This window comes from Schistocerca serialis, chromosome 2, assembly GCF_023864345.2.
Source record: "Schistocerca serialis cubense isolate TAMUIC-IGC-003099 chromosome 2, iqSchSeri2.2, whole genome shotgun sequence".
Lineage (NCBI taxonomy): Eukaryota > Metazoa > Arthropoda > Insecta > Orthoptera > Acrididae > Schistocerca > Schistocerca serialis.
The window spans coordinates 1121764803-1121785354 of record NC_064639.1 but is presented as its reverse complement, the minus strand read 5'-3'; the positions used below and the strand labels follow the sequence as shown (position 1 = coordinate 1121785354).

The following is a 20552-nucleotide window of genomic DNA, read 5'->3' as shown; positions in this document are numbered from 1 at the left end:
AAGTGTGGAGAGTTTATTGGGTGGCTTAATTTTGCCTTTAGTGTGGTCGTGTGTAAGAATCATTGGAGCACTTCATATTCCTTTCCCTTTTAATTGGCCACTTCCCAAGCTGTTGCAAATTAATGACCTTCTTCCCGAAGATAACTGTCCGCAGTTGATTAATAAGAATTGTGAATCTCCAAGAAATAACATCAGGTTTGCACATCCGAGCGAGGCCTCTTTGTCTAACAAAGGTAGGCGTGCGACTTCACTATGGCTGGGGGACAGAGCCCATCTTCGTAACTTCTTGGCACAAAGCAAGATGGGAGGGAGGGTCACATATCATATGTTGCCATGGTTATCGTACGAGGTGTCCCAGATCACGTCTCTAGTAAGCTTCCTGATCCAAGATGTCTCCACCATTAAACTGGCCAGGGCTTATATCAGTCAGCTGGAAGTCGCCACCAAGAACCAAGGTGCTGCGTAATCCTCTAGTACTTTGCCGCTCCCGCCGCTGCAGCTTGCACTTGAAGGGGGCGGGGGGAGGGAGGATTGTGCCGTGGACGAGCAACGTGTTTGGTGCTCTATCTGCCTTGTGTTCCCCTCTGGCCCTTTCCTGGAAAGCCAGAAGACTCCTGGCGACAAAAGTGCGCCCCTAAGTGGCTACAGACATACAGCCGTGCTCGGCAAGCTATGGGGCGTGAGACTTGCTGGTATCTGTAGCCAGTTGGAGATGCGTGTTTACCGAGGACGGATGAGCGCTGTGTTGGGCCGAACGTGGATGGAAGGTGGCGGTGCGCCCTGTTCAATGTTACTGGCTCCATCACGCCCGTTGGAGCTTAGATGTCAGCTATTAGGCTGCGGAAGGAAGCGGGCCTGCTTGGGAAACGGATGCGTACTCTTTGCGGATTATATTATGAAGTATTTTTGTAATGATCAGTAATTTAGATCTCAAATTTCAGATATGTCTGACACCAGAATATCTCAGACGCTACCGGCACGAGGCGTTTCCCTATCTGTTGTTGGTAGTTATCGGAGAAGACGATCTGTACAGGATCACACAAATCCTGTTCCAGGCAAGTGAGTGAGCCAGTACATAGATAGTAAGTGAAATATCCATTATTACCATAATGTGAAAGCTAAATTTACACAAGATATTGCCCATGCTCTGCCTGAAGCGTTCTAGCGTCATAAACCTAAAAGGCGTGGCTCCTGAAAACAACCGACTACAATCAGTGACCTCCTTTGACGTTAACCGTTACACATACTTTTTTCACATTTAAAGGCATTACAAAACTCACTGCTCTTGAACGAGTATTCTACGGCCGAATATAACCAACTACCATTGACTCAACTCTTTGCTTGCAATGTACTCTACTCGACATTTAAGATTTACCTCACAATCACTGTAAGTATCATTCAGCTTTTAGTTCCTTCACTTACCTGGACGAATTACTTCTGTCTATTAGTCCCCTTATAACTGAAATAGACAACCCATCAATCCTGTAAAGCTCTATCTCCCTTCCAATAATAAGAAATACGTGTGTAATACCCGAGTTGCGGGTTTACTTAATTAGTTCCCTCGTTGAAACATACAGAGAATCATGCAGTTCTCCACTCGATACGACGGATCAAACAATACTTGGTATGAACCATCCTAGAATTGTGGGCACTGGATTAAACAGTCCAGTGGTGCCAAGACAATGGATAGGGTAGAGTTGTGGAAACTACGAGTTGCTTCAGGAGTAAAGCTAGCGGCATGTATGAATTCGAGCCACCCTTTAAACGGAGCAAGAACACTTTCTGAACCAAAGTAACCGACGACTCTGTAACAGTTGGGGATAACCAACATGACACGTGACTTCTTACTTTGTCAGCCATGAAATATATGTATGACTGTGTCAGGTGTCTCTTTGTAAGCTGGGCTGGTGTTGAATTGGAAGCTCATTCTCTTGATGTTCACTGTACGGTAATGTTGCATATCGAGTTCTTGACACGTGCTAAGGCATGCAGTGCGACTGATTACAACAGGATTAAAATAAATCACTTTAAAATAGACAGGGCTTTAGAACCTCAAAAGAATGCTCAAGTAGTGCAAACGTTATCATTTAGGCAAATAAGGATTATGCTATGGTTCTGTTTATATTCGTGTGTTTTCTTTACTGTAGCCTGTCTGTCCTTTTGGTAAGTAATTTCGTGTGTCATTGTGGACAAGCATGTCCAGTGAACGGTCCTGTGTGCATCCGGTTGAACGAACAAGAACCAGATCTTCGAGAGTGAAATACTCAGAGCAGCAAAGAAACTCTGGTAAGTCAATCTACGTGATTTTGAGGTAACATGAAGTTGGCGCTGTTAGTATTCAACCTATGAGTTATGAGGAATGTTAACTAGAATAGTTTTTTTTATTAGTGGAGCCTGTGAGTGGAATCTTAAGGAAAGATGGTATTGCTTAAAAAGAGTACGAGGCGGGGAGGAAGAGCCATATTCCAAATACACTGAAGAGACAAAGAAACTGGTATACCTGCATAACACCGTGCAGAGCTCTCGCAAGCTCGCAGAAGTGCCCCAGCACGACGTGGCATGGACTCGACTAATGTGTTAAGTAGTGCTCGAAGCAAATGACACCATGAATCCAGCAGGGCTGTTCATAAATCCGCATGAATACGAGGGGGTGGAGATCTCTTCTGAACAATACGTCCAAGGCATCCCAGATATGCTCAATAGTGATCCTGTCGGGAGAGTTTGGTGGCCAGTGGAACTGTTTGAACTCAGAAGAGTATTCCTGGAACCACTCTGTAGCAATTCTGGACGTGTGGCGTGTCACACTGTACTGCTAGAATTCCCAAGTCCGTCGGAATCCACAATGGACATGAATGGAGGCAGGTGGTCAGACAAAAGGAGGAGGAAATTAGTGTTTAACGTCCCGTCGACAACGAGGTCATTAGAGACGGAGCGCAAGCTCGGTTGAGGGAAGGATGGGGAAGGAAATCGGCCGTGTCATTTCAAAGGAACCATTCCGGCATTTGCCTGAAGCGATTTAGGGAAATCACTGGTCAGACAAGATTCTTACTTACGTGTTACTTGTCAGAGTCTATCTAGACGTATCAGGCGTCCCATATCATTCCAACTGCACACGCCCCACACCATAATAGAGCCTCCACCAGCTTTAACAGTCACCTGCTGACATGCAGGGTCCACGTAGTCACGATGTTGTCTCTATACCCGCTCACTACAATTTGAAACGAGACTAGTCAGACCAGGAAACACGTTTCCAATCATCAGCAGTCTATTGTTGGTGTTTATGGGCCCAGGCGAGGCGTAAAGCTTTGTTTCGTTGAATGGTTCGCACGCTGTCACTTGTTGATGGATCAGCACTGAAATGTGCAGCAGTTTGCGGAAGGGTTGCACTTCTGTTCTTCTGTCACGTTGAACGATTCGCTTCAGTTGTCGTTGGTCCCGTTCTTGCAGGATCTTTTTTCGGCCACAGCGATGTCGCATGTTTTACCTTTTAACGGAATCCTGATATTGACGGTACACTCATGAAATGGTCGTACGGGAAAATCTCCACCTCGGAGATGCTGTGTGCCATTGCTCGTCCACTGGCTGTAACACAACGTTCAAACTCACTTAAATTTTGATGATCTGCCATTATAGCAGCAGTAAGAGATCTAACAACTGCGCCAGACACTTGTTGTCTTATATAGGCGTTTCCGACCAAAGCACCGTATTCTGTCTGTTTACATATTTCTGCGCTTGAGTAAGCATGCCTATACCAGTTTCTTTGGTGCTTCGATGTAGAATAAATGTTGTTCTCATGTACATCTTTTTTTCTAAAGACGCAAAATGCAGCAGTCACCTGCATTAACCACACGCATCATTACAGCTGCGTCCAAACAAATATGTAGGTGACGAAGCTTAGTCTTCTCCTCGTACTTGGTCTTGGACAGGTGCTGCGAACAAACAGGTCCGTCGGCTGGGGCAGCATTTGCATGGCCTCGCAGCTAACCGTAAAACACGTTGCTGCGACTGCTCTCCGTGGTATTTATGTTTTGAAGCCGCCTGCCTTGGCAGTGGCTGCTGTGGTTGTGGAGGGAGGTAGGGGGGGGGAGGGGTAGGGAGGGAGTCAGCGTGGTCGCCTGTATCGTTTGCCTTTATTGCGCACAGTAAATCGAAAGCTGAGTGTCACAGCGAAAGTGCGGCCTCTTGCCGTGCACACGGAGCTTGGAACTGTTGTTCCCGGTTTGCTGCATCGCGCAAGCGTAAAGCCTTCATCCAGACTGCTGATAAACAGGATGAACTAGAACTTCAACGCCAGCTTTCAGAGGTTGTACACGGATGTCTTCTGAGTATTTTGATACAACGGGCCCTACGTCTCAATACACAGTAACTACGTGATTACGAAATGAAATGATCGTATGGCATTGTTCGCCAGGAGGCACCATTCAGGGAAGTTCGACCGCCCTATTGCAAGTTCTTTTAGTTGACGCCACATCGGCGACTTGCTCGTCAATGATGATGAAAATGATGATGAAGGACACACAACACCCAGTCCCCTGCAGGGAATCGAACCCGGGCCCCTTGCGTGGTAGGCCATAACGCTGCCACTATGCTACGGAGGCGGACATGTGATTTTGATTCATTTGGTTTGTTACCATAATCACCTTTGATTCTGCGAAAAAAACCTTCACAACACTGAAGAAACCTGTAATATGCAATACCCGAAACGTGGAACATACAACAAAGAGTAATGCAACAACCCTCAGATAAAGGCAAAATTTCAAATGTTGTAGTGAGAAGCTGGTTACGCTTTGCTTCGACTTGATAATGGTCTGCTGATGGAAAATGGTAGTACTGAGCATAAAAAGAAACAGCTGACTGTCATCTAAAATGAAGTTTCATGACAGACGCAAAATTACTGCTGTGTGGATACCGTCGGTGCAGGAAGAGCTCAGCATAGTGTCGTTGTGACGGTCTTCCATAACATACCGTGAACCCAGTCATGAGGTGTGCCGGCTGCTGTGGCCGAGCGGTTCTAGGCGCTTGAGTCCGGAACCGCGCTGCTGCTACGATCGCAGGTTCGAATCCTGCTTCGGGCATGGATGTGTGTGATGTCCTTAGGTTAGTTAGGTTTAGGTAGTTCTAAGTGCCGGCCGGAATGGCCGAGCGGTTCTAGGCCCTACAGTCTGGAACCACGCGACCGCTACCGTCGCAGGTTCGAATCCTGCCTCGGGCATGGATGTGTGTGACGTCCTTAGGTTAGTTAGGCTTAAGTAGTTCTACGTTCTAGGGGACTGATGACTTCAGAAGTTAAGTCCCATAGTGCTCAGAGCCATTTGAATCATTTGAACCATGAGGTACGCGTGGTCACCCCTCCATCAGTATATGTATCCATAGTACCTGCTGTGGATCACTGTCATGGTACAACTACTGTAAGACTGTCGGAGAACAAAACCCTAGACGTGCTGTATTTAATGAAAACTTGAGGACATCGAGTAAAAGAGGGAATCACTGTTGCCAACAGATACCAGTGTGAGTGAATAGAAACAAGACACACAGCGCATACCATCCATATTTGCAATTTTATCCACTATTTTCACTTCAGTTCATATAAAAAACTAACTGGGGCAACAAACCAAACAAAATGCAATAGAACTGTTACAAACTCACGAAGACTTTTCGTCGCTAGATCAAAATATTCCGAAAGGTATCCGTGGACAATCTTCGACAGTTTGTAGAATGTAAATCTTCATGGTCCCAAATGTCACAATTAATACAATGTTCCAAGCTGTTACGCCGTGGTCGAATGGATTACAATGGTCCAAATGGCTCTGAGCACTATGGGACTTAACATCTGTGGTCATCAGTCCCCTAGAACTTAGAACTACTTAAACCTAACTAACCTAAGGACATCACACACATCCATGTCCGAGGCAGGATTCGAACCTGCGACCATAGCGGTCACGCGGTTCCAGACTGAAGCGCCTAGAAGCGCACGGCCACACCGGCCGGCTGAATGGATTACACAATTAAACCGAACGTTTCGTCACATTGAAACCGAACGTTTCGTCCCGATCTGCGGAACATGCTTTGCAACCAGGAGAACACCATATTCTTTTTGACAGTGTCGAAATACTGGCAGCCACAACCGGATACCAGGAAAGGCTATACAGAGAGCAACAGAGATCGTAAAACACCTCAGGAATTTGAATAACGGAGAGGGCGTGAAACTGAATGACAATGGGATCCCGGTAGTGAGGAAGATGTGTACCAGTCTTCCACCAAGTGATGATAGTTACAGGGGACGACGGCAGCCGCCAACAGCCAATTGCGCTCGGGAGTTCAAAACATGTGACGTCACGCCACTGTACGGAAGCACCCGTAAACAGAATTTTGCTGCAATCGGTAGCTCGCCAGGACGTGAATCAGACACTCAAAGAAGCTACGATCCCCCTTGAAAATATCCTCCGCAGATGGGGACGAAACATTGCGTTTAAATGTGAAATTCGACCACGGTATTATAGCCCGGAATATTTTATTTACTTTGACAGTTTGTCGGTGGAGTTTCGGTTCACCCTTTATTCATACATGCTATCGCTTTAATACACCGACGATCTGCCTTTTGTAGGTACGTGACACACATACCTTAAACTAACTTGTGTATTTACTAGTATCTGCGAGGACATAGACGAAAACAGTTTATAGACGGTACCCAGAAAAACAAGGTCAATGTTCTCAGAGATGACATTAATGTCACACGATGCAAAGATGCGGCCGTTGTGGCCGAGCGGTTGTAGGCACTTCAGTTCGGAACCACGCGACTGCTATGGTCGCAGATCAGAATCTTGCCTCGGGCATGTATGTGTGTGATGGCCTTAGGTTAGTTAGATTTAAGTACTTCTCAGTGTATGTGATTGATGACCTCAGATGTTAAGTCACATAGTACCTAGAGCCATGTGAACCATTTTGATGCAAAGATGTTCGTATAAACAGTTAATTTACAATGGTTCCCGTGATTAACGCATTTTTCAAGTCGTAATTTTCTTAAGTGGTTTGATGTTCCGTTTTCCTACGTTCTACTACACTTCTCATGTCTGCATAGCTCTTACATCCAGTATAACCTGTAATACGTTTTGCATATCCTGGTCTTGGTTTGCCTCTTCAGTTTTTTCCCTCTACTCTTCCTTTCAACAGAAGGTTAACTGTATGCGTATGCCGAGGTAGTTGTCCCACTAACTTATCACTTGTTCCGGTAATTATTTTCTTTGAGCCTCGGTCCATATCTTTTCTTCTTAGCAATTGTTAATTTCGTACTTAGCTTGTCCACATAATTTTTAATACGGTTCGATAGCACCATACATCAAATGCTTCAAGCCATTTCTTCCCTTTATTTCTGATGGCCCACGTTTCACTTCCATAGAATACTGTGCTCCAGAGATATGGTATCAGGAACTTCGTCGTCAGTTTCATAGCAACATTTCTCTTGAGGAAACCTTCCTCTGGCTTTACTTTAGCACAATGGCCTCGCATTCGGGAAGACGACGCTTCAAATCCCCGTCTGGCTATCTAGATTTACGTTTTCCGTGGTCTCCCTAAACTGCTCCAGGCAAATGGCAGGATGGTTCCTTCGAAAGAGCGCGGCTGATTTTGTTCCTCATGCTTGAAACAACACAAACAAATGGTAGATTTAATGGGTATTAAAAAAAATGGTTCAAATGGGTCTGATTACTATGGGACTTAACATCTAAGGTAATCAGTCCCCTAGAACCTAGAACTACTTAAACCTAAATAACCGAAGGACATCACACACATCCATGCCAGAGGCAGGATTCGAACCTGCGACCGTAGCAGTCGCGCGGTCCCGGGCTAAAGCCCTTAGAACCGCTCGGCCACCGCGGCCAGCCTAATGGGTATTAAAGATGACTTTTTTTCTCTAGTGTTTTAGCTATGACATCACTATTTTTCTCAAATTGTCATGGATTATTTATGACGAATAATATGTACTGTGATGGTACTGTTAAAATAGCTAATTCCTTGAGGAGGTACCTACATGACGACAGTGGGTGAACACCATTTATGATTCTTACTGTGCGCTTTTGTGGAATCAGTACTTTCTGTCTAAACGGTTAGTGATTATTCCATATGACGTTATTGAGTGGAAATATTGGAAAATTTATCAGGAGTTTCATTAGATTATTTCTAGCACTAGCAAGTATACGAAGAGCAGAAGTAGCTGAACTGTAGGAGAACTCACTGTTATGCTTCTTTCAATTCAAGTTTTCATCAATATGGACACCTAAAAATGTAAAGCACTCAACCAAATTTATCGATTCCGGTTCATGAGCTACATCAGTGTTACACGCTATTAGTTGCACGGAACTGAATACAGTGTGTTTTCCTCAGAATTAAGGAACGTCCATTTATCAGAGAGCTACTTAATAGCACTTCTCTGTAAGCGATTTATCACAACACTAGTATTGGCTACAAGAAGTACCAATTCTCCCTGTTGAATGTTAAGTGGGGGATTGTTCACATAAATAAGGAGCAGAAGTTGACCAAAATGGAGCCTTGTGGAACTTCCTTTGTAATTTCTCCTCAGTCATTAATGTTTTCTAATTTTGCAACACGGTTTGCATTATTCACCACAACGTTTTGCATTCTATTTATTAAGCGTGATTCATACCAGGTGTAAAGCCATCAGTTCCAGAGTACTTAAGTTTATGTAACAGTGTGAAATGGTCTACACAATCAAATGCCGTGGAAAGATCACAAAAAGTATCAACTGGAGATATTTTCTTATTCGAGACTTGCAGCATTTTGTGTGTGAATGTACAGGGTGATTCAAAAAGAATACCACAACTTTAAAAATGTGTATTTAATGAAAGAAACATAATATAACCTTCTGTTATACATCATTACACAGAGTATTTAAAAAGGTTTTTTTTCACTCAAAAACAAGTTCAGAGATGTTCAATATGGCCCCCTCCAGACACACAAGCAATATCAACCCGATACTCCAACTCGTTCCACACTCTCTGCAGCATATCAGGCGTAACAGTTTGGATAGCTGCTGTTATTTCTCGTTTCAAATCATCAATGGTGGCTGGGAGAGGTGGCCGAAACACCATATCCTTAACAAACCCCCATAAGAAAAAATCGCAGGGGGTAAGATCAGAGCTTCTTGGAGGCCAGTGATGAAGTGCTCTGTCACGGGCTGCCTGGCGGCCGATCCATCGCCTCGGGTAGTTGACGTTCAGGTTTCATAACTAACCTTTTTCGTAGGACTCTCCATACAGTTGATTGTGGAATTTGCAGCTCTCTGCTAGCTCTGCGAGTCGATTTTCCTGGGCTGCGAACAAATGCTTGCTGGATGCGTGCTACATTTTCACCACTCGTTCTCGGCCGTCCAGAACTTTTCCCTTTGCACAAACACCCATTCTCTGTAAACTGTTTATACCAACGTTTAATACACCACCTATCAGGAGGTTTAACACCATACTTCGTTCGAAATGCACGCTGAACAACTGTCGTCGATTCACTTCTGCCGTACTCAATAACACAAAAAGCTTTCTGTTGAGCGGTCGCCATCTTAGCATCAACTGACGCTGACGCCTAGTCAACAGCGCCTCAAGCGAACAAATTTACAACTAAATGAAACTTTATAGCTCCCTTAATTCGCCGACAGATAGTGCTTAGCTCTGCCTTTTGTCATTGCATAGTTTTAAATTCCTAAAGTTGTGGTATTCTTTTTGAATCACCCTGTATAATTAGCATTCTCAGTCGAGAAACACTTCCGGAATCCAAACTGTGATGTACTAAGTATTGCTTCCAGTTAAGCGTGATACTGCTTTTGAATAGTTTACTTCTTGAATGTTTTGGAAAAAGATGTCACTAGACAACTTGGTCAGTAAGTTCTTTTCACCTTCCCTATAACCAGCATTTTTTCTGAAATTCTATCGGCACCATATCATCTTTTGTTTTGTAGAATGTTTATTTTTCTGTTATTTTCAGAGAAGGATGTTGGTGCTACTTCTAGTTGTTCAAAAGTTTCTGGGCTAACATTTTTAAATATATTATCCTGCTATTCCAACTGAACCACTTAATTTAATATTTTGCTGCTACATTTAGGAAGTGAGTGTTAAAAGCACTTAACTGTTATTATATTTTGTACGCTGACTATCTGTTCTGTCTGCCATTGGGTAACATCGCGTACAGTTTTTATCTTGTTGTCCACAGTATTTACGAGGGTTGGAACTTAAATAGTGGCAACTATTTATCCACAACCGATACAAAAGAGTTACATGTATGCACCTGTTACTGTCCTTCAAAGTAGTCACCAGCATTGTGTAGAACCAATTGCCAGTGATGTGGAAGGCGTAGTATACCGTTAGCAGAGCCTGTTCTGTTGATGGTGCGAAAGAGGCGGTCTACTGTCTGTCGATCTCTGGAACAGTTCTGAAGCGAATGCCACGAAGTGGTTCCTTCATCTTCAGTATCAAATCAAAGTCACACGGACTTAAGTCCGTGCAGTATGGTGGGTGGTACGGTACTTCCCAGTTCCATCGACCGAACAGAGCAGCCACAGCTTGCGCTGTATGTGCCAGCGCATTGTCGTGCAAAATGATGGGTTGGTTGCGCAGCAGATGTCACCACTTCTTTCGAAAAGCTGGTCGCAGGTGATGCTCCAAAACCGAACAGTAATACTGTGCGTCGACGGTCTGCCATGGAGGTACGCAATGCGTTAGGATAACACCATCAGAGTCGTACACGAGGATCACCATAACTTTAGACTGCTCCATTCGCACCATCAACAGAACAGGCTCTACTATCGGTAAACTTCGCCTTCCACATCGCCGGCAACGGGTTCTACACAACGCTCATGACTACTTTGAAGGACAGTAACAGGTGCAAACATGTAACACTTTTGTATCGGCTGTGAACAAATAGTTGCCTCTATTTAAGTTCCAACCCTCGTATTTCTGCCGGGTCATGCATACTTCTCCACATTTTAATGATTTTACTTAAAATAGTAGAGTATTTTTTTGTAAGACGCAGGTAACTTCAGATCGTGATTTACTCTGGACTTTACGTAAAGTCCTCTATCTCCTTACGTGATATTTTAGTTCCTTTAAATATCAATGCCTTACTTGTGTTTTAACAGATTTTCTGGATGTCGTTTTAGAAAAGCTACTTTCAAGTACTGACATAAAGTTACTATTTAATAAATTTAATTTGACATTAGCATCTCTTTTTATCTATGCCTCATCCCACTGGACCCTTTTTAAGTTACTCTTAAACACATGTATCATGTTCTCATTAACAACCGTCGCTGGTTTGCGTGAACCTGCGTCTTACCTGTAAGGTGCTACATTTTTTGTTTCCTCCAATTGTGCATCATGATCGGATAGTCCATTACATATTGGGTACATATTAATTGTTTCAGCGTGAGTACTGTCTATAAGTATGTTGCATACGAATTGGAAAATTATCTGCTGAAATTAGATTGAAATACCGAAATAATGACCTCAATTCATTTTTCCTGCCTGTATATTTTAAGAAATCGACACTGAAACCTCCACAAACCATTAAGTAATGCTTTTTCTTGTCTGCCAGATAGCTCATCAGTGTATCTTTAGCTGTAATAATCAGATGAAAGAGTCTGGGGTGATCTGTAGACTGTTACAATTAACAACTCACAACCACGTGTCTCTAGATTCTGATCAACACGAAAGCTGCTGAGAATTCTTCCGGGTTGTATGACCGTGGTCCATGGAACTCTTCAATCCCTGACGTTTCGTCCAAAGCTACCTTGGACATCTTCAGAGGTGCTCCTGGTTGTACTGAGTCTAACCGACGGACGCGTCGGACGCCGAAGAACGGCCTAAATACCGTGGAAAGTGGGCGCAGTCTGGATTTCACGTGACAGCAGAAATAAACCTTGCCAAAGTTAAATTTTTTTAACTATCGATCATAGTACGTCAAAGATAAAAACGTCTCATCGATTCTGTAGCGCCACAGTCCATATATCATTTAGTTTCGTGGCTTCTTCTTTTCTGTCAAAATTATCCCCATGTTTTTATATTTCGTTGGCTTCTCTATATAGCCGTGGATAATAGTTCGTCATAGTACAAAAACTTCAGTTTCCGAAAGTTTCACTACGTTATCACCCGACTGAAGAGCATGTTCGGCCATGGCTCATATGTCTGTTTTCCCTAGTCGGCAAAGACTTTTATGTACCTTTAACCGTGTATTCACACTTCTCTTTGTAGTTACAATGTAGACCTTGCCACACGTACATGGAATCTTGTATACACCACTTGCAGACACAGGGGACGTTTATCCTTAACGGAACGAAGTGCTTGGCCTACTTTCTTAGTTGGTCTGGAAATCGGTCGAACGTCATGTTTCCTTAGAATCTTGCCGATTTGATCCGTTACTTCTATGATGAAAAGTAGAGAAACCGTGTTCTTCCATCGCTGCGTCCTGTCGTTGTCCTTAGGCCTCCTGTTATTCGGTCGCAAAACTCTATTTGTTTCCTTACTAGAGTGCTCATTCTTCTCAAAAACCTGCTTTAGATATTCTAACTCGACGTCCAGGTGTTCCGGCGTACAAGTCCTTTTTGTTCTGTCCACTAGACTTTTAATTACACCTCTTTTCTGTTGTGGATGATGATTGGAATTCTTATTCAAGGATCTGTCGGTACTTTGACAATGTTTATCTCTGCTATCACGTGAAATCCAGACCACGCCCACTTTCCGCGTTACTTAGGCCGCTCTTCGACGTCCGACTCGTCAGTCGGTAAGACTCAGCACAACCAGGAGCACCTCCGAAGATGTCCAACGTAGCTGTGAATGAAACGTCAGGGCTTGAAGAGTTCCATGGACCACGGCCATACAACCCGAAAGGATTTTCAGCAGCTGTAACATCCGGTCGTGAAAGCCTTCATTGTATGATACTCGAAAGCTGATCAGTATTTTTGACTTTGTGTCAAACTCTTACATATCATACGTAGCAACTCCTTTTTCCATCTTAATTCTACACGAAAATGACGATGTCTATAATTCCTGGTATTTAACTTCTTGATCCCTGTGGTTATATGATGTTCAGAGAAGCAAAGATCATCTATCACTCCACAGTTTCCTGGCGTACAAGAAGCTAATCTTGCATGTTCTGGTGACAAAAATCAGATTTACTTTTGTGGAAAGTATTACGTATGTTACAGTTCTGTTTTAATGTTTATCAAGAATGTCTGCTGTCCATAACCTGATTCTAACTTAAAAAACACGCCCCTCTGCCTTCAGTAATCACATTTCCTCTGAGATGCTCAGCTAATCTGTGCTTTCCTCTCCTATTCGATGCAGCCCATGATTTTTGTGTACCCATCTCCCCGTTGCAGGAACAGGTACAGCACAGAAATGATACTTTGTTTCATTCGAAAGCAACCCACTCAGCTCTTTGTTTGCACGGCTGGCAGGTGTATCATTCAAGGCCTAGTTATGTCGCTGCAAAACCTCCACAAATAGTACATGCGTTCGTGGTATTTCCTTCAAGTCACTTTGAATACTATACTCTAGGCTGCTAGCCAGGCTATTTCCGCTCCTCCTACTATACGTAGATGATGCTCTTCATTTAAGTCTCTGGGCAAAGCTTCTATGTTCTCTGTCACCTGGCTAAGATCGGCAGTCGGCATCACAATGCTTGTGACCTGGTATTCTACACCTACCTTTTCGTGTTGCATTTAGCCTACACTCTTCTAGTTATTGCTACCTAGCAGCAGGACACTTTTCTTTCTGCGTACTTGATTTTGCAACTGACCTGGACTGATTTTGTCTAAGGGTCAGCTGTACTCCACTCCAATTTCTTAAAACCTAATTGAATCTCTTCTCCTGTTTCAGTTAACAAGTTAAACTGATTTCAGACCAAAGTCTGAAATTTGGGGTCTGGGGATTTCTCCTTTGTCGTCTTTTTCCCAGCTCCCAATGTCTTTTTCACTCTTTAGCGTATCTAATTCAAAATACACCAGTTATAATTCTGCCTGAAGGTCACGAATCTTCCTTCCCTGTTCGATGTTTCACTTCTCTCAAATATGTAATCTATAATTCCATGGGAGAGCTTTATCTGATACTTTACTGGTTTCCTCATCACAATCACCACAGTGAAATTCAAATCCACACTCCTGATAAGCTTCTCCTATACTACCCAACCTACGGTAGCGTCCATATTTGTCACAAATGATGACAATTTTATCGTAACCTAAGGATTCAAAAAATGGTTCAAATGGCTCTGAGCACTATGGGACTCAACTGCTGAGGTCATTAGTCCCCTAGAACTTAGAACTAGTTAAACCTAACTAACCTAAGGACATCACAAACATCCATGCCCGAGGCAGGATTCGAACCTGCGACCGTAGCGGTCTTGCGGTTCCAGGCTGCAGCGCCTTTAACCGCACAGCCACTTCGGCCGGCCAACCTAAGGATTACCCACTCGCTTAAACTGTAATGAAGTAGAAAGTGGTGAAAATTTATCTTTCGGTGAGCTGCGCAGCTAACTTGCCGGAGGCAGGCGGACGTAAATGTAAGAGACTGTATACTGACGAACGAAAATATTATTGCGTAATAGCTTTTTTGTCCGTCTTTGGAACGAAATACGTCGCTGAATATGCGTATCAGGGATCCGACAGTTTGTGGAGGTATGTGGCATCACATGTCTATGCACTGGTCATGTATTTCGCCTAAATAACATGCCGCTGATTTGCGTATGGGTTGGTGGCACCCTACAGCGACCCAGACGAGTTCCATAGGATTTACATCAGGCGAATTTTGTCGCCGAGACATCTACGAGAGTTCACCATAATGCTCCTCAAATCACTGTAGCACGGTTGTGGCTCAGAGACACTTACAGTTACACTGCTGAAAGACGACATCGCCGTCGGAGAAGACATCAAGCCTGAAGAAATGTAAGTGATTCGCAGTTGTCAGCGTGTCTTCGATTACTCCCATATCGTAATACTGCTCCCACCAGTCTGCGTCCACTGAGCGCGGCACGTTTCGAGCAGCTGCACACCTCGATGACGGCTATTGTGGAGACGACCACCGACCTAGTGTAGCAAAAATGTGCTTACCCGAAGAGCTGACACGTTTCCATTGATCGATGGTCGATGATGATGAAGATGATGTTTGGTTTGTGGGGAGCTCAAGTGCGAGGTTATCAGCGCCCGTACAAAAATGGCTTAAATGGCTCTGAGCACTATGGGACTTAACATCCGAGGTGATCAGTCCCCTAGAACTTAGAACTACTTAAACCTAACTAACCTAAGGACATCACACACATCCATGCCCAAGGCAGGATTCGAATCTGCGACCGTAGTAGTCGCGCGGTTCCGGACTGAGGCGCCAAGAACCGCTCGGCCACAGCGGCCGGCGCGCCCGTACAAATTCCTAACCTTTGCTCAGTCCAAACTCGCCACTTTCATGAATGATGATGAAATGATGAGGGCAACACAAACACCCAGTCATCTCGAGGCAGGTGAAAATCCCTGACCCCGCCGGGAAACGAACCCGAGACCACGTGCTCGGATCGACGGTCGAATCCTGATAGTCCCGTGCCCACTGAAATCATAACTCACGATGTCGTTGGGTCAACAAGTAAACACTTCGGGGTGGTCTGCTGTGGACCTCCATGTTCAACAATGTACGATGAACGAAGTGCTCCGAAACACTTGCGCATGCACCAGCATTGTTCTCTCAGTAAAGATGCCACGGACCACCGTCTATCCTACGTTACAGAGCAGAGAAACCTCAGAACTCTACATTCAGTGCAGAGTCGTGGACGTCCAACGACGTGGCATCTAGTGGTAGTTTCACTGTTCTTGTACCCCTTTCCGTACAAGCTCACGACAGGAGCACGTGAATATTCGACCAGCTTCTCCGTTTCCGGGATAATCGTTCACAGGCTCTGCGTAATAATAACCTGCCCTTTGTCAAAGTCACTTATTTCAATAGATTTCCCCATTTTCAGCCCATACCTTCGCCCGTCCGTGTCTGCTCCGTTTACATACTTTTGTTACGGGGCTTCGTGTTCGCACCGTCGCCAGGCGGCAACCAAAGTTGTGGTAGAAAGTGGTCATACTGTTTTGGCTTATGTGTAAACACGACACAGATATTCACTGAACGTAATTTTAGGTAGCAGAACACATGAAATAAATCAAAACTAACAACAATCTTCAACCGGCACTATCTGGAAATTGCGGAAAGCATTGTAATTTGTCGAAATAACACGTAACGAATAAACGGCCGCCTTACGATAACCCTAGAACAGAAACCCCCACAAATACTCACCGAACGTAAGTTTTAAGTCACATAATGCACGAAATGAATGAAACTAGAAAGGCACGATCTTCTTGACAGTAGTCACGTTGAGATACTATTTGAAAATCATGAAAAGCACTTCAAAGTATTCAGAACAACACGTAGCCTTTCGCAACTTCTTGTGATGAGGGAGCGCTTGCAGAGAGCAACCGTCCAGCCGGCCGGAGTGGCCGTGCGGTTCTAGGCGCTACAGTCTGGAGCCGAGCGACCGCTACGGTCGCAGGTTCGAATCCTGCCTTGGGAATGGATGTGTGTGATGTCCTTAGGTTAGTTAGGTTTAATTAGTTCTAAGTTCTAGGCGACTGATGACCTCAGACGTTAAGTCGCACAGTGCTCAGAGCCATTTGAACCATTTTTTTGCAACCGTCCACCACGACTGTTGACTTCCTTCTTTCCTTCCTTCCTCCACCTTTGCCAGTGTACGCCTGATATCTTCATTGCTTCGTCTGTCTTGTTTAATCTTGCTTTCTAGGGAGAATTATTTCACTTCTCCCGCTTTTGGTCTTAAATAATTGTCATCCCCCCTTCTGCTACAGCCTTTGCCTTTGCTCTATTTGTCCTTACGTAACATTCCCTGTGAATCACGTTGTCCATTCCCCTCGAAAAACGTTCTTATATGTGGCTGTTATCCTCCTGAACGTTAGCATTAATATCCATTCCCTGTGATTTACTATTCCTGTTATGAAATATTTCTTAAATTGCTTTGCTGCTTCCTCAGTTTACAAGTAGGACAAAAGTCTTTATAAGCTGCTTATTATCATTACGGGAGCATTATATGTGTTTCTTAATACTATAATATGTGTTTCTTAATACAGTAGTGTTAATACAATATGTGTTTCTTAATATTATAATATTTATTCATCGGGTCATAAATGTACATCGTTCGTATAAAAAAAGTCGAGAGATCTCGAAAAACATAGAACGGTTCCCGATACATTTTAAAAATTTAATGAAGTCAACCGACAACGTCAATAAACTTTTCTACTCTTAGGAGAACATATTGCATTGCTTGTCTTGGTGTATCGTTACGTTCTTTAATGGACGTTACGGTGCCAATGATGCGACCTAGCAGTTCATCTCTCTCGTCGATATTTATACAGTGCGCTGGTATATTTATTGACCTCCAAAACTAAGCAGTGGTGGATTTGATGATATTTATGGTCACGTTAATACGGCTAACCACTAACTATGGTTGAGATGCATCAAGTGGGTTAACAATCAGAGATTTGGGAGGCACAGAAGATTTTTTTTAAAATTTGGTCGTTGATTTTTCACACTCCTCAACACTGTCCACTGTTTCCGATGATAGTAAAGTGGAAATGTGAAGGGACACTTACAGCACAAAAGCGTACGGGCCGACCTCGTCTGTTGACTGGCAGAGACCGCCGACAGCTGAAGAGGATCGTAATGAGTAATAGGCAGCCATCTATCCAGACCATCACACTGGAATCCCAAACTGCATCAGGATCCGCTGGAAGTACTATGACGGTTAGGCGAGAGGTAAGAAAAATAGGATTTCATGGTCGAGCGGCTGCTCAAAAGCCACACATCACACCGATAAATTCCAAAGGACGCCTCGCTTGGTGTAAGGAGTATAAACATTGGATGATTGAACAGTGCAAAAACGATATGTGGAGTGACAAATCACGGTACACAATGTGGCGATCCGAAATGGTAGGGTGAGGGTATGGCGAATGCCCGGCGAACGTCATCTGAGACCGTGCGAAGTGCTAACAATAAAATTCAGAGGCGGTGGTGTTACGGTGTGGTTGTGTTTTTCATGGAGGGGACTTGCACCCCCTGTTGTTTTGCGTGACACTATCACAGCACAAGCCTACATTGATGTTTTAAGCACCTTCTTGCTTCCCACTGATGAAAAGCAATTCGGGGATGGTGACTGTATCGCTCGAGCATCTGTTCGTAATGCACGGCTTGTGGCGGAGTGGTTACAAGACACTAACATCCACGTAATTGACTAGCCTCAACCGAGTCCTGACCTGAATCCTACAGAACACCTTTGGGATGTTTAGCACGCCGACTTCATCCCAGGCGTCACCGACTGACATCGTTACCTCTCCTCTGTGCAGCACTCCGTGAAGAATGGGCTGCCATTCCCCAAGAAACCTTCCAGCACCTGATTGAACGTATACCGGCGCGAGTGGAAGCTATCATAAAGGCTAAGGTTGGGCCAATACCATATTGAATTCCAGCACTACTGAAGGAGGGCGCCACGAACTTGTACGTCATTTTCAGCCAGGTGTCCGAATACTTTTGATCTCATAGGGTATGTGTGAATTGGGCCTAAGGGAGGGAAGGCGTGAGCAACATCTGTCTGTGAACCGTGTGAACTCTGTTCTTTGTGTTGTCGCATTTTAGTTGTTTGTATATCATAGTCTCTTAAGCAAAATTTGGGGACCAGTCATGCATTTGCCTAAAGTAGCGTGGGAAACCGCCAAAAAACCACACTCAGGGTGGCCGGTCTTGCAACCAACGGTCGTTGTGCAGCGCGCGGAGTCGATAAGGCTGCCCATCTTGGAAGTTTGCGCGCCACGCTTTAGGTTATCTTGGTAGGTAGTTTCCTAGTATTTTACTATCCTCATTTTAGGTTACTTTTAAACATATCGTCTGATGATGAGTTGGTACGATGTCGAAACAGGTTACGATAAAAATTTTGAAACCTGAAAAAGATAATAAATAAGTCAGTATACGTTGGTGTTGTAACCTGAAAAAGATAATAAATAAGTCAGTATAATTTGGTGTTTGTAATTTCGCTTTCCTTTCAGTCTGTTTGAATCTGTGATACATTAATAAACAAACGTAGTATTGGTCAAAATGCTGCTTGTTATGTGCCGTTTCTATCATTTAAAATGTTCTTTCGTGTGATTTTACTCATGACGCATATCCGTGTTGGTTTTTAAACGCTTACTGAAACCGCAAAACTCAATGCCAGCTTTCAGGAATGAAAAGAAACTTGCACACTTCTTTGGTATTAGTAACTGTCAACAACTGTGTGAAATCAATACGTTATCTCGAGATAGCAACTATTTGAATATAATGGTCATGCTCTTACCTTCAGTTGTCTTGTTCATACATTCCCAGAAGGAAACCTGAAAAAAGGAGCGACCACTTAGAAATAATTACAATTAATCAGTTCAGTAGAAAATCTTTCAATTTAATGCAATTTTATGTTGAGTCGATATTAACTTAAAACAGCGGCTTCTAGTACCCAATATGTTCACCGTTTCTTTACCATAATCTTTTTAATTGGTATCCACCTTATGTTTACCGCACATAAGCTGTTCTTCTTCGCGATGACTTTTGTCATTATATTTAGACATTCACAACACAACACTGTAACATTAATCGTCTCGTGTTGATTTAATTTCAGTTTAAATCAGTCTGTATTCCAATTGACCCACCCTCGGGCCAGAGTTGCAACAGCAATAACAAACGATCAACTACACGCTGTCATCATCATTGATACGATCCGTTACAGTTGTAAAATTTTTTTTGTTTCCCAAAAAGAAAGCACAAGCCTGTTTCTTGATCTGTATCCTATCTTCAGGTGCACCTGCAAAGCTACAAATAAATAATTGCATCTATCCAAAATATTAGCATTAAAAAAGCAAAACAGAACTTATACCAAAATTCCTGAGATAAAATTCGATGTACGTACATAAAATGTGCGTACGTAAAAGTCGAATAACAGAGGTTAAATAGTGCATCAGTGATACATGACATAAAACAGGAGAGCATCTAAATTCCCAGGCCTTCCGGGAAACCTCTCAACAGAGCAGGACCTACATAAATACACATAGGTCCCCAGGACATACATGCGTTTGCACCCATTGTCTAATAGTAGCGTCCTTGATTAGAAACCAAAAAGTCTTTGGTTCTGGGTTCGAAACTCACCACTGCTTAAATCTTGATTAATAACCAGCACTGGCCGCAGAAGACTTTCGGCATTAGAAGTCACCCTCATTCTGCCAATGGCCTTGTCAAGAAGGCAGAGGAGCGGACAGAGTTTCAGGGCACTCTCTTGTCCTAAGCGTGGGAAATTACCCCTAAAGACGGAAAAATCATCACTGATCAACGGCATGAGGATGCAGAAGGCAATGGAAACCACTGCATTAAAGACACGTAACGTGTATCCACAGCACATGTGGCCTGTAGTTGAAGAAGTGTCATGATGATCTCTCCATAGGCAAA

General features: G+C 43.7%; 1 protein-coding gene across 1 annotated transcript in view; it reads right to left on the bottom strand.

Moving 5' to 3' along the window:
• Positions 1 to 20552, bottom strand: part of LOC126456655 (reversion-inducing cysteine-rich protein with Kazal motifs-like) — a 219090-nt gene that overhangs the window by 24247 nt on the left and 174291 nt on the right. Inside the window, exon 4 of the mRNA XM_050092399.1 lies at positions 19414 to 19450. Coding sequence (XP_049948356.1) covers positions 19414 to 19450 — 37 coding nt within the window. The remainder of the gene's footprint in view (positions 1 to 19413; positions 19451 to 20552) is intronic.